Source organism: Podarcis raffonei, chromosome 1 (genome assembly GCF_027172205.1).
Source record: "Podarcis raffonei isolate rPodRaf1 chromosome 1, rPodRaf1.pri, whole genome shotgun sequence".
Taxonomy (NCBI): Eukaryota; Metazoa; Chordata; class Lepidosauria; order Squamata; family Lacertidae; genus Podarcis; species Podarcis raffonei.
This window is the reverse complement of record NC_070602.1, coordinates 7,243,023-7,257,854: the sequence shown is the minus strand read 5'-3', so window position 1 is coordinate 7,257,854 and position 14,832 is coordinate 7,243,023. Positions and strand designations below refer to the sequence as shown.

The 14,832-nt window shown below is 42.1% G+C and overlaps 1 protein-coding gene across 1 annotated transcript in view; it reads left to right on the top strand.

The window, feature by feature from the left end:
* Positions 1–14,832, top strand: part of PELI2 (pellino E3 ubiquitin protein ligase family member 2) — a 72,948-nt gene that overhangs the window by 18,652 nt on the left and 39,464 nt on the right. The window contains exon 2 of the mRNA XM_053395799.1: positions 13,783–13,912. Coding sequence (XP_053251774.1) covers positions 13,783–13,912 — 130 coding nt within the window. The remainder of the gene's footprint in view (positions 1–13,782; positions 13,913–14,832) is intronic.

Sequence of the window (14,832 nt, the reverse complement as noted above, 5' to 3'; positions counted from 1 at the left end):
AATAAATCTGAGTGCATTCGGGCTATTGTTTTTTCTTGACCAAGAACTTGAACTAAAATGGTTTTGCAGTTCTGAGGAATTGTTCACATACCTTTTCTGCAACGACAAAATCATTCACATTCTATATCCTTGCAGTTGTTTCTTGTGTAGGATACTTCTGATGTAGCTCCTGTGACTGATAGTATTTGTGAATAATGAACATGTCGGTTCTTTTTAAAAATTCAAAAACTTAAACAACCTAGGAAATTATTTATGGAGAAAGTTTTATAAAACGCTTAATTGAAGAGCTCTCTAAGCAATGTGCACAATTAAATTGCATTTAAAACAAAGCTAAAATTGTGCTGAAATTAAAAATATTCCTCAGGTGAAGTTCCCAAGGAGTCGGTGGCTAGAGTAGGTAGGGGTTGTTGCATACCTGCCACATATGCAGCCTTTGCCACCTCCCTCTGCCTTGCTTTGGAAGGGGAGAGGTTGCGAATATTGCTTGCTATGTGGGAGGCAGCAGGGACACCAGCCATGGCCACTGATGCCACTCATTTAACTCTAAGGGACAGCCTTGGTCTTGGGTAAAGCAGAGTATTTATCTTCATTCTCTTGAATTAAGGAAATATGTGCCTGCACGTTGGGTGCTGAATTAAGCCATAGATTGTTGGAGCGCCTTCTCTGTTTTTGCTTAACGAATAGATGACAAATGAATATTGTTCCCATTTCAGGTTTGTCTCGGTATGTGTAGCCCAAGTTTGTAGAAACGAAGGGAAGCAGTAGTGATTTGCCTCCACTATATTAGCATTACTCATAGCTGTTCTTTGCAGATGCCTGGTCATAGTAAATACCTTCCCTACGACAACCTTATCGTTACATGGATCACTTCAAACTTGATACATGTTGGCATTGAATGTGAGTTTGAAATGGCTAAAGAAATCTGTCATCCTTGGAGGAAGATTGGTTCATCAAATTCAGTGTTATGTCAGAGGTCTCTGTCAACCCTCTGACCTGAGATCATTTGACTAGAAGCATAAGGAGTTCTGATTCATCTAACTATGGATCCTCAGTGTGAAGTATATCGTGGATTGAGAACAATAGGGTTAAATGTCAATGTTTTTCTTTGAGTGTGCAAAGTTTGCTTAAAACACAGGTTATTGTACATGTAGCTGTGTGTACTTAATTTTATGACCAGATTTACAAAAGAACTCATTATTCCGCTAATTCTTTTCTTCATTCTTCCTGGTTCCTGTCACCCCAGTTCTACTTAAAATAAAGCTAGTGACCAGGTGGAGGGGGGGTCATGGTGTTAGAGCAGGGGTCAGAAAACTTACCGCACCTCAGACCAGTGTCTCCAGCGCCGATCGCGCAGAGGGCGGGGGAAATGCATGCCTATACGCGTGCGCACACACTATTTCCGCTGCACTTCCGGGTCGGAGGAGCACCAGAAATAGCTTGTGCGCATGTGCATGGGCCTCCTCTGACCCGGACATGCAGCGGAAATAATGCTTGCACATGCATACAACGCTTGCACATGCGCACAAGCTATTTCCGGTGCTCCTCCGACCCGGAAGTGGGCAGCCGTGCAGCACAGCGTCGGTAAGAGCGGGTGGTGGCAGCAGGCGGCGGGGATCGCCACGGGCCAGATAAACAAGTCCCTCAGGCCTTATCCGGCCGGCGGGCCTTGGTTTAGGGACCCCTGTGTTTGAGCCTTGAGATGTTTTTAAGCGCAGGACATGGCAACTCTCCTGAATATATACGTATCCAAAGGAGAAGGTGAGTAATGCATCACTTGAATGTGGCATTCTTTCTTCCTTTGCGTAAAAGCTTATAAAAGGGCAAAAATAATGAATTATGTATTAGATCTTCCCTATAGCAGTGGGAGAAAACTGGGATAGGAAAGCTATTCAGGCACAGGGTACCTGGAACCTGGTTTTGGCAGCCGAAACAGAATGTTTGCTCAACATGAAAAGGTACCTGTGGAGCCAGGTGGAGAAATCAAGTATCAAACCTGGCACCTGGGCATCTCCACATCCTTCCAAAAGGCTGGTTGCTAGTCGTAAAATGTGACTGGTGCCTGATCGGTTTAAAACGCTGCCCTACAGCAACCCAGAACTTAAGTTTTAGTGTTGAATACACTTTCACATGGATAACAAGTTTCTTCACCTCAGCAAATCTATAGGCAGCAGACTCTGTGGCAGTTAAGTCTCCAAGGACTTTCAAGCCCATTCTGATGTGAATGGAGGATGTTTTGAGGTTATATAGCATCAGTGATTGGTGATTATCTGTTGTGTATATTCCATCTGGTATGCAAAATGAAGTTGCTGCTTCTATTTACAGTTGCACAAATACTTCATTTACTTAATTGCTCTTACAATTAATGCTGCATTAATTAGAATTAATACTTAGAAATAAAACAGGGTGGGAAACCTATCCTTCCCTAATCTACAGTTCCTGCTAATAAGGGTTCAGCTGTGCATGCTACCTTTACTTCCCGACTGAGATATAATATTGTAATTAATGGAAACAGTTAGCTTGAGAATGGCATCAGATAAAACTGAGCAAGTTGGGGTGGTGTTTCCAACCATATCATACTGTCAGGCTTCAAGGTTTTTGTTTTCAACGAGTTGCCTAAAATGTAGCCTCCTGAGTGCTCAAGATTAGTTTGTGGCTACAGCAGAGCAGTCAGATAGGGAAACCAATGTCTTCCTTGGGAGCAGGCACTGAGTTTAAAGACACTTCATGCAGCCTTTTTATTTCCACAGGCGCTTATTATGAAGATCTTTTCATTGTTTTCCAATCTATTTAAGAGATGTAAATACAGTAAATATTGGTGGTGGAGGAGGAAGTGCAAATGCAAATCATGATGTAAACATTCCTGGCAGTTAAATGCACACCACAAGATACTGTATTGCCCAGAAGGTAATCAGGCTGAGGTTCAGGTTCAACTAAGCTTTGGGGGGAAACGGTTTAGAGTTGGGGCGGGGAGCCTTGAGTGCTCCTTTTTTTGGCATGCACCATTTGTATGTTGCACTCATAAAGTGAGAGATTATAATCAGGACTGTTTCTCATCTTACCTTCTGAAGACTCAGTATAGTCTAGTGAATGATACCCCGTATTTGAAGCTATGGGAAAATGTAATATGAGGCAGTAAAAGATCTGTGTCTGACTCGGAGCAAAGAGACCTGCGTGTGACAAGACACTAGAAGCTGGGCGTCTTTTTCCACGATTTATACCTGTAACATTCACATGCCTGGACTCTGATGTTTACCAACTTGCTCGCCCGCCCTTGTGGTGTTGGATTTCCCTAAGCAGAGATGAAGGAACAGATGACTGACTGTTCAGGCTTCAAGTTTCTTAGGCCTTCAAGTTAAAACCACAGCTTGAATTGTGCCTTAGCAACTGGGGAAGGTGGGTTCAAGTTCCAACCCCTCTCCTATCTTTTTGTTATTGTTATTATTATTATTAAAATTATTATTAAAAGCAGCATAAACTAGATAAACACCATCATGGGCAGTCATGGTTTAGTAGGAATGGTGATCATCCTCATCAAAGGGGCCACCATTGTGTAATGATTCCAAATTAAGGCAGGACATTAGCTTGCTTGTTGGTTCAATAATTCCTCTGAATGGAGCTGCCTTCTATTTACTAAGTTGTTGTTTGCCGTTGTTGGCATTTATTTATTTCACAGAAGTTATGCACTGCTTGATTGTAAACAACAACAACCCTCAAAGCAGTTTACAAAGTAGTTTATTTATTCAATTTAGAAGTCGCTTACTGCATACAGACTCTCCAAGTCACTTGCACAATTGTTGTTGTTGTTTAGTCGTGTCCGACTCTTCGTGACCCCATGGACCAGAGCACGCCAGCCACTCCTGTCTTCCACTGCCTCCCGCAGTTTGGTCAAACTCATGCTGGTAGCTTCGAGAAAACTATCCAACCATCTCGTCCTCTGTCGTCCCCTTCTCCTTGTGCCCTCCATCTTTCCCAACATCAGGGACTTTTCCAGGGAACTTGCACAATTAGAGGAATGTAAAACAACGAAAAACAACAATACAATACCATTTAGATGCCCCTTGTTGCGACCTTTGCCCCGGGATGCTAGCGGAAGTTGCACTCCGGCGGCGCGGCAGCAGAGGGAGGCGCCATTAGAGAAAGCACGCCTCATGTTACGAGCAGTTTCAGAACGGATTAAGTACATAACACGAGGTACCACTGTATTTTACCTGATACCTGAAGGATGTTAATTATGGTGCGCAAGAGGGGAGCTGCAACTGAAAAGGCCCTCTCTCTCTTTTGCCATCTTCCACACTTCCCTCGGCTGAAGACTAAAGGGCCTCGGTAGGTTCATATCAGGAGATGCATTTTGGAATACTGAGCTTTACAAGGTTTTATAGGTCAAAACCATCACTTTGGACTGGACTTGAAAATAGGCATGGATCCAGTGCAGCTGTGGCAGGGTCAGTGTTATATTTGGCTTGCCTAGAGACTTGGCAGTTGGGTGGTTGCATTCTGTACTAGCTGCAGTTTCTGGACAGTCTTCAAAGGCAGCCTCACGTAAAGCACCCTGCAGTAATCCAGTCATTACGTTACCATAACACAGATTACTGCTGTCAGAAATCCTTACCCAGATAGTGTTATAGTTGGGTCATCAGCCTAAACTGATGGAATGTACTTTGTGTCGCCCAGGCTGTCTGTGCCTCAGGTAAAAGCAGTGGATTCATGTATTTTAATCTTTTGTTGGAAGCCGCCCAGAGTGGCTGGGGAAACCCAACCAGATGGGCAGGGTATAAATAAATTATTATTATTATTATTATTATTATTATTATTATTATTATTATTATGGATCCAGGAGGAACCCTAAACTACAGACCCTCTCTGTCATAGGGCATGTGACCCCAACTAGAGCAGGCTGAATAATATCATGGTCAATGGTATTGAAAGCTGCTGAGAATTTGTTTGCTTATGATACTCAAACCCTCCCATTTCCCCCACCCAGTCCGTAACACCAGGGTTTGAATTAAACATAGAATGTTACCATTTGTGAGCATGGTTCTTTCTGGTGGCTGCTTGATTTTCATGGGAAGAATCTGATGCACGTGCCAGTTGCCCTGTCTGGACTGGGTACACTTTCTGGGTTAAGTGATGAAATAGCGACAGGGCAGTGCTGTCACTATGCAGAAGTGAGTGAAGTTCAGAGTTCAGTGAAGATACTTAGGACAGCTTCTTGTACTTGGGTCTTCTGCACGTACTTCCACTATCAATGCTGAAAAATGCATTGGCACAGTTCAGGCCACCGGGTGAGCAGCACCCACGTGTGAAGGGGGTGAAGGGAGCTTGAGTTTTATTGGAGATCTGTTTCCCACGTTTGTGTGTATGCCGACATCCTGCAGTTGCATGGGCCAGTGGTGCACTGCCTTGTCTCCAAAGCCTGTGTTCCAGATCATTTTGTTTTTAAAATGTGAATGCTTATGAAGGATGTTGCTGAGACTCTGGAGTTCCTTGTTGATGTGGAGTGGTCAAGACTTTTACTTTTTATTCCACAAATAGCCTCCATTGTTTACCACAGCTATCAGTTGCCTTTTGCACAGTCTCTTTTCCTTTTATAATTAACCACGATGGGAAGCACCAGCTCTTCAGATTACAGCTTCCTGTGGTGGGAGCAGAGCCTTGCCAAAGTAGTTCAGTTAAAGGGTTTTAAATCCCCTCTTCCCTGCTCTTTTTCTCTACAGTGCATAGAGTGACGGAGAAGGGTGTTTTCCTACAGTAATTATCTGCCTTATCTTAGAGATGTGTGCATTCACATTCCCTCTTCAGACTATGGAAATGCTTTTAGAACCCTGCTGTGTTAATTTCTGAAACGAATTTATTTCTTAGACACAGCTCATTGGCAGAGCATCTGCTTTGCCTGCAGAAGGCCCCTGGTTCATTCCCCAGCATCTCCAGGTAGGACTGGGAGACAGCCTCTGCCTGAAACCCTGGAGAGCTGCTGCTGGTCAGTGTAGACAATACTGAGCTTGATAGACCCAGTGGTCTAACTTAGTATAAGTTAGCTTCTTGTGCTCCTGAGTATCCTGTCAGTCACAAAACCTTGAACTTGTTAGCTTATATGCAGCCAGTGCCAATCTTTCAACACCAGTGTAAAATGTGTAAAACTGGGTGTCCCTAGCAGCTGCATTTTCTACTTGCTGCAGCTCCTAAACCAGGTGCCAAGGGTACCTCCACATACAGATCATTACAGTTGTCTGATATATGAATGACCGTGAGAAGTCTGTTGCTGCCCAGTAATGGTTATAGTTTGTGCAGAAGTTGGTAATGAGCTCTTGATGCTGTTGTATAATAATAATGATGATGATGATGATGATGATGATAATAATAATTTATACCCTGCCCATCTGGCTGGGTTTCTCCAGCCACTCTGGGCAGCTTCCAACAAAATATTAAAATACAATAGTCTGTTAAACATTAAAAGCTTCCCTAAACAGGGCTGCCTTCAGATGTCTCTTAAAAGTCTGGTACAGTGGTACCTCAGGTTACATATGCTTCATGTTACGTTTTTTCAGGTTGCGTCCCGCGGCGACCTGGAAGTACCGAAAAGGGTTACTTCCGCGTTTTGCTGCTTGCGCATGCACAGTGGTGCTAAATCGTGCTTCGCGCATGTGCACAAGCGCCAAATCACACTGCGTACCTGCGCAGATAGGGTGCTTCAGGTTGTGGGCTTTTCATGTTGCGAATGCGTCTCCGGAACGGATCCCGTTCGCAACCAGAGGTACCACTGTATTGTCAAAAGGTTATTTAGAGGCATGGCTGCCTCTTGTCCCTTACTTGCAATGGCATATTTATTCCACAACTATGCAACTAAGCTACCTGATCCATCCTGCCACCCCTTGTAAAATGCTACACTTTGGACATGAAAGCAGCAGATATAGTCAGTGATAGAGCCAAACTCAGCAGTATGTTTTCCTGTTTAAGGCTTCCGCTGCAGGGTTCCCATCCTGGATTATGTCGCCTCTCAAAAAGATGATGATGAAGAAAATGCAGTTTGCTTGCCTTCGACAGATGTCCTATGAGGAGTCTTTGTTGTACTCACAAACCCACTCTCTGTTGCTAGCATCTCCCATGTTTACAAGGGGTATTCCTGTGGTGGTCATGAAGGAATGCAGCAGAAAGATGTTTTTCCTACCTCTTGAGGAGGAAAAGTTTCCTCTTGAGGGAAGAAGCCTGAGTGCTAGCTCCTCAGCTTGAGTGCTAGTTAGGTTGCAAATGACAGTCAGCATAAGAGCAGTATCCTGATCTGTGTGACTTCACAGATGACCCTTTAAAGAACATCACATACAAGTGAAAAACCTCCTTTCTACAATCATTATTTCGCTGATTGGAATCTGTAGACAGAATAATATTTTTAAAAAGCTATAATAAATAAACTGGCATTTCCCATTACTACAGGGGGTGATTAAAAACCTCTCAGGAGTTTTCATAGCAGTATGGGCAGATTTAAAGAGTGGGATTTTATAAATCCAACTTTTAACAGAACACATAGCAATAAAGTAATTGATCAGATGCATTTAAGTCTATCTGCAGTGCAAATGGAATATGCCTAAGTTTCTACAGAGTGATGTTTGCACATTGGGACGTGGTTTAGAAAAGGGTCAGGAGATACTAATATTCCTCTTCTAAGAATGTGTGGACACATTATTCCTATGCTTAAACCCACTCAGAACAACAGTTTCACCCAAATTTGTTGGGCTGCCATAGATCATTATATATAGGGACCAATGATGGACACAATACAACAATGTTATGGCCTTCCATTACTGACTTGCTGCATAACAAACTAGAGTTTGATCTTTTGAAATGGTGAACAGAGTATCCCTTGCTATAAATAGCTGGGCATAGCCTCAAATGGTTGTGAATTTTAAAAGCCTTGCATAATTGAACGCTTAAAACGCTTTTAGTAGTTCTTTAAATTATAAGCTAGATAGATGTCATTCCAACATTAATGACATATGAAAGCCAGCAGTAGGGTGTTTTGTTGTACTGCTATTTTTTAAAACCATTCCATAAAGGACCAAATGTTAAAGCTTGCTAGCAGCTGCAGGCCTTCCAGGCAACTTTTTTTTATAAAAAAACTGTAGCTTGTACTGATAAAAAGAAGACATCAATGTCAATAAAGACTCTAAGTAGAATTGAGAATACTTGGGCTTTAGGGAGCAAGAATTCAAAATGGGATGGTTTCATTGCTACAGTTACTGCAAAAAAAAGTAAAGTGTGCTCAGATTAAGAATTACTACTATATATAAAAGATTGGTTGTGCTAACTTTTCTGCAGAACAGGTATAGCAAAAAGGTAGGCTTAAAATGTTAGTTATGGGATCTTTTGTGTATTTCACTTACATCTGTATTTACCTACAATGTGGGGCTGAATTCAGAGTTTACAGAATGTTGTCCTAATAAGTAAGTGGAATGTGCAGAAGCTTCAGTTTTGGGTTGAGTTGAAATATCAGATTGACTTTTTTTTTTGCAAGCTGAAACCTGCCTGCATATTTTGCAGGGGCTGCTGGATTGTTGTGGTGGGGTTTTTTTGTTTTTTGTTTTTTGTAGACTTCCCGTCTATAACTACTTTAATCAAAAATTATTCAAATGATTTCATATGATTTTTCACAACTCAAGGCATTATCTAACTACTTGATGCCTGGAATTGTTGTTTCATACCTTTCTGGTTTTGAATGTGAAATGTCGTCAGCAATGGCATTACTTGCAAAGTGGTTTTTGATAGCTCAGTTAAGTGATATTTTATTTAGAATACTAATCTGCTTTGCAGCCTCGAGAGGCACTCTCATAGCAGCTTACGAAATGTTCTCAAAGTAAAATCATGCTAAAATCTAGCACAGTGGAGATGGGAAAACTGTGACCCTCTGGATGTTGTTGGACCAAACGACATCGTATCCAGCCTAATGGTCAGGGCTAATGGAATAAAAGTTCAGCAACATCTGGAGGGCCACAGGTTCCTCAATTTTGTAGTGTAGTAACAGAAATTACAAGGTTTCCCTATAGGATTAAGATTATTCATGCAGCATTTCCTGCCATCATTGTCCTTTCCTGGTCATACCAGGCAGTAGCTCCCACCAGATTGTCTTAAATTGCAGGATATCACTCAGCTGATAATGTAAGCAGTCCTTCCTTCCTGGCAATTGGCAAACAGCGGGTCTTCTGAGGCAAGGGAGTTGGGGCCAAGGAGATGGAACTTGCTTTGCCTAAGTATAATTCTGAGTCCTCTATTGTTTTAGGGGATCAGAGCTAGGCCAACATCAAAGTACAGTGGTACCTCGGGTTACATACGCTTCAGGTTACAGACGCTGCTAACCCAGAAATAGTGCTTCAGGTTAAGAACTTTGCTTCAGGATAAGAACAGAAATCGTGCTCCGGCAGCGCAGCGGCAGCAGGAGGCCCCACTGGCTAAAGTGGTGCTTCAGGTTAAGAACAGTTTCAGGTTAAGAACAGAAATTGTGCTCCGGCGGCACGGCGGCAGCAGGAGGCCCCATTGGCTAAAGTAGTGCTTCAGGTTAAGAACTTTGCTTCAGGATAAGAATAGAAATCGTACTCTGGCGGCGCAGCGGCAGCAGGAGGCCCCATTGGCTAAAGTGGTGCTTCAGGTTAAGAACAGTTTCAGGTTAAGAACAGACTTCTGGAACGAATTAAGTACTTAACCCGAGGTACCAATGTATGTGGAAAGCAAGTGGAAAACTTTCATAGTTTGAGCCCATATCTTGTTGCCTTTTTTCTCATGCTTCTGTGGTGACTAGTATATCTTGGAAATACATGACTAGGACCAGTCCTATAGTTCTCTTCTACCCTGAATATTGTCTTCTCCCAGTCCATCAATATTTGAATGGGAAGCGATGATTCAGTTGACCCCATCCACATATTACCAGAGCGGTGTGGGAAGAATCTCTTGGGAAGGAGCACATCCACATTGTAAAAACAGTCTGGCCTTAAGTCTGAATGTCACAGTCAGAACCATGGCTATTTAAGAAGGTATTAGTGACAAATCTGTTTTGCTGCTCTGTGGTGTGGGTTATTCTCTGTTCTACTTCATGGTTTTGGTGTGGTCATACATACTGATTCTGTGCCTACGTAGTTCCTTATTTGGGAACATTCTCAGCCTGGGCTATGTGCCCCCATCGGCCCACCATCCAATTTTGTTTTGACTGTCACTGCAGAATCCTTGTAGGAAACTGCTGTCTGATAATTACCTCAGGGGACAACATTTTCATTCTTTCTTTGTATATTTCCACTTACATTTCTCTGTACTATTCCATGTTTTAGTATTAGTCAGCCTTTGGTCATCGTCCAGTTGGCTACAGTTACTACGCCTTTGGTGGGGAAAGAGTTCCTCTTTGAAGAACGATTTATTTTACATTCTTCCACTGTGTGCCTCTTGGTCTATCTGATGATTAAAAACAAATGCTTTGTTAGCCACTTTGACTTTTACAATAAAGCAGGATACACACACACACACTAAAAAATGGATAAAGTGGGAATTTGCAGCAATGAAATATGGCTGTGAATCAGTTGTTCGAATGTTGGAGGATTCAAGATAGATAAAATGAAGTACCGTATTTTTCCATGTATAAGACACCCCCATGTATAAGACACCCCCTATTTTGGGGGACTCAGATTTAAGAAAATGGGGGGAGGTGGCCCGGAGTATAAGACGCCCCCTAAATTTTGACATTCTTTTAAAGGAAAAAAACCTAGTCTTATACATGGAAAAATACGGTACTTCTTCATTCAGCACATGAACTATGGACTGTGGAACTCCCTCCCACAGGAGGCAGTAATGACTATCAACCTGGGTGACGTTAAAAGAGGTTTAGACAAAATCACAGCGCACAAGGCTGTCAGTAACTACTAGCCATTATAGCAGTGTTGTACCCTCATGGTCAGAGGCAACATGCCTCTTAATACCAGTTGCTGGGAATCACAAGTCGGCAGAGTGCTTTTGTCCTGCTTGTAGATGTGACATTGGCCTGATCTAACAGGCTCGTCTTACGTTCTTAGGTTGTGTTCTTCAGCACTCCATTCAGTTTAACTTGCTTCTTTTATGGGAATACTGTGAAGGCCTTTTAAGTGCTAAATGCATCATCTTGTTTCTCTTAATAATTTTTCTGCCTGATGCAGTGGAGCTTTTTATCTACGTTCCCTGAATAACTGCTGCAGAGTGAAAGACAAAAAGGAGAAGCATTGAACATCTTACTGTGTGTAAACACAGTTCGTTTGTGTGCAAGGCGATGAGGATAAATTTAGGGTTACTTTTTATTTTAATATGACACAGCAAGGGCTAATTCATAAATAGTGTTTACATTTAGCATCATTGTGTTTTGACAGTTGTTGATTTTGTAAGAACTGGGTTGTAGGATGAGTGAAGGGGAGTGAAAGCGACACAATTGTCTACACTCTTCCTATAGTAAAGAGTGATGAAATTGTGCAAATATAGTAATAGACAGGGCTAAACTAGCAGACTGTTGATGGGCACGATGGTTTACATGTGGGTAATATGTGCCAGCTTCAGCAGCCCCATTTATTCCAATGAGTGGCTCAATTTGTGTTTTGTTGCTGGGACATGGTGTGTGTATAAATATGAATGTAGAATTTCCACTGGTAATTACTCCATTTAGGACTGAATACTAGGATTCTATCAATACATAGCTAAGGTTACACTTTGTTGTTATAGGGGACTTGAATGCAGCTGCCACTAATGGAAATGATCTTATTGGGGTTATTGGGTTGTTGTCTTTATTTTGAACAAACAAACAAACAAACAAATTTCTTTCCAGTAGCACCTTAAAGACCAACTAAGTTAGTTCTTGGTATGAGCTTTCGTGTGCAGCTTGCAGAAACTGATGGCTTTAAAACTTTCCATACAGCGTGGATTCAGTAGACACACAGAGAGAGACATAAGATCATAAAAAGAGCCTATTGGATCAGGCCATTGGTCCATCATTTGAAATCATTTATTGCTTCGAACCATGGAGGCAAAGTTTATCCACGATGGCTAGTAGACATGAATAGCCTTCTCCTCCAGGAACTTGTCCAGCCACCTTTAAAAGCCTTCCAAGTTGATGGTCTTCACTCCTGTTGGAGCTAATTCCATCGTTTAACTATGTGTGCTTTCATTTGTCTTTCCAGAATCTTGGGTGTCCAAGTATTCTAGTTTTATGCGAGAGGGAGGAAAGCTTTTCTCTAGCCACTTTCTCCATGCAGGTAGGTAGCCGTGTTGGTCTGCCATAGTCAAAACAGAATAAAAAAATTCCTTCCAGTAGCACCTTAGAGGCCAACTAAGTTAGCTATTGGTATGAGCTTTCGTGTGCATGCACACTTCTTCAGATACACTATTTGTTTGTTTTGAAATTTGTTTGTTTGTTTGTTTTGAGTATGGCAGACCAACACGGCTACCTTTCTGTAACTGTCTTTATTTTGATTATATATTTTGTGGTTTTATATTTTGATTTTGTTCTGTGAACTGCCCTGAGACCTCCGGGTATAGGGCGGTATATAAATTCAAATCATAATTATAATTATAAGAAGAAGAACAAGGTTTTGTGCTTACTGAAATCAGCTCCTGTGCTTAAAATCCATAATAAAAATTGAATGTTATTCAAGAACTAAGGGAATGTGTGGTTTTAAAAACTCCACTGCAAAGTGTTGGTTCTAAGTAATTTATAGCGTGGAGTTCTCAGCACAAAGCAGCAAAGTCATATTTCCCTTGAAATTGGGTTATTCTTGGGCTATATCTGAGCTGGTGTCAGACAGATGAGTGCCTGTGGGAGATTTTGGAAACATTATTCCATGATGAGCTTTCGATTAGCTAAACAGGTGTGGCTAAATCAGCATGTCATGAGCTTTCATATTGGTATGGCTGGCTGGGCAATTTTGAAGCCTTTTGTTGGCAAGCATTAGCTGTCTCCTGCAACTTCTGCTCTGTTTTAACTAGACACAGTACTTGAATTAAGCAAAATCTTGTACTTAGAATAGCAACAAGCTTAGTGAACAGTAGTCCGTACAATCATGAATGCCAACCAGCTTAACAAATGGCTTGAAAATGGAAGGAGTACTTCCATTTCCATAGAAGCAGACCAGTGGTTCCCAGGCTTGTTCTTCATGGGCCATTGAACATTGCTGAGGCTTTTGGTGGACCACGTAATGATTTTTCTGCCTGCTGTAGCAAATGTAATGCACTTTGCTGGATCCTGTATAATTTTTAATTGCATTTTTATTACTTGTTTTATTTCTCATGTATTACCATTTCAAATTTATAGAATTCAGATTGTAATACAATAAAAGAAGCAACAAAAATACAATTTAAAATCTGTATAAATAGTTAATACTCTGGATATGCCATCTCCCATACCCTAGCCACAAACCCACAAACATACCACGAGTCATCTGAATGAAGTTTGCATTCATACAACTGGTGGTCCACAGTCCACACTTTAGGAATCTATGACCTAGACCAGGCTTCCTCAACCTTGGCCCTCCAGATGTTTTTGGCCTACAACTCCCATGATCCCCAGCTAGCAGGACCAATGGTCATGGATGATGGGACTTGTAGTCTCAAAACATCTGGAGGACCGAGGTTGAGGAAGCCTGACCTATGGTCATGGATGATGGGACTTGTAGTCTCAAAACATCTGGAGGGCCGAGGTTGAGGAAGCCTTACTGCCGTCTTTATGACTTTCAACTTCCTTTTCCACTACATGTAAAACAGTCTCTCAAATAACTTTTGCATTTGTCTTCCTAGGTACAATGGCTCCCTCCCTAATGGTGATAGGGGGCGTAGGAAAAGCAGGTTTGCTCTCTATAAGAGACCCAAAGCAAACGGCGTCAAACCCAGCACAGTTCATGTGATTTCAACACCTCAAGCATCTAAGGTAAGCACTTAAGCCTCTGAGATTGCAAAAGGATGCTGATCTTACAGAGTATTGGCGATTAGGGGTGGAATTCAATCTTGCAGTCTTCCAATCATGTGAGAACACTGCAGTTTGCCCAATGGAATGATTCCCTTCTCCTCCCACTGCATGCTTTTCTTGGATTTCTCTCTCTTGTTTTATGGAGAAGGGAGCCCTGTTGAATAAGCAGAAGTCCTTGTACAGGGCTTCCGCTGATGGGGCTGGTTAGGTGAATCCCCCTCTCCTGTGTTTTTCTGCCTTGCCATTTGCTTGCCTTTCTAGATATGTACTGTATCTTCTTTTGCAGTTGTTCATTGAGAATATGTTTTCGGTTCCATCAAGAATAGTGTTCTGCATTCTCTCATAGCAAATCGTTAACCAAAGCCAGACCCCACTCCTCTTACTGAAAACCCAATTCATGGTTAATTTTTTTGTTTGACAAGATATAGAACTTACTTAGTTATACAGTTTATATTTCTCTTCCCTGTCATGCACTACAGTGGTTCCGCGAGTCTCTTCGTCTTGTGGTGTTTTCGTCTTGCGAAGCAAGCCCATTAGCGGCTTAGCGGATCAGCTGATAAGCGGCTTAGCGGATCAGCTGTTAAGCGGCTTAGCAGATCAGCTGATAAGCGGCTTAGCGGCTTGGGAAAAAAGGGGGGGAAGGGAAAAAAACCCTGCAGGAACTCGCAAGACATTTTCGTCTTGCGAAGCAAGCCCATAGGAAATTCGTTTTGCGAAGCACCTCCAAAACGGAAAACCCTTTCGTCTAGCGGGTTTTCCGTCTTGCGAGGCATTCATCTTGCGGGGCACCACTGTACTTAGCTAATATATCACTACTGTAAACTAAGGAATAGTTTTTTTTCTTTCTGATATATCTTTTTGCAAGACCAGTTCATCAGTGT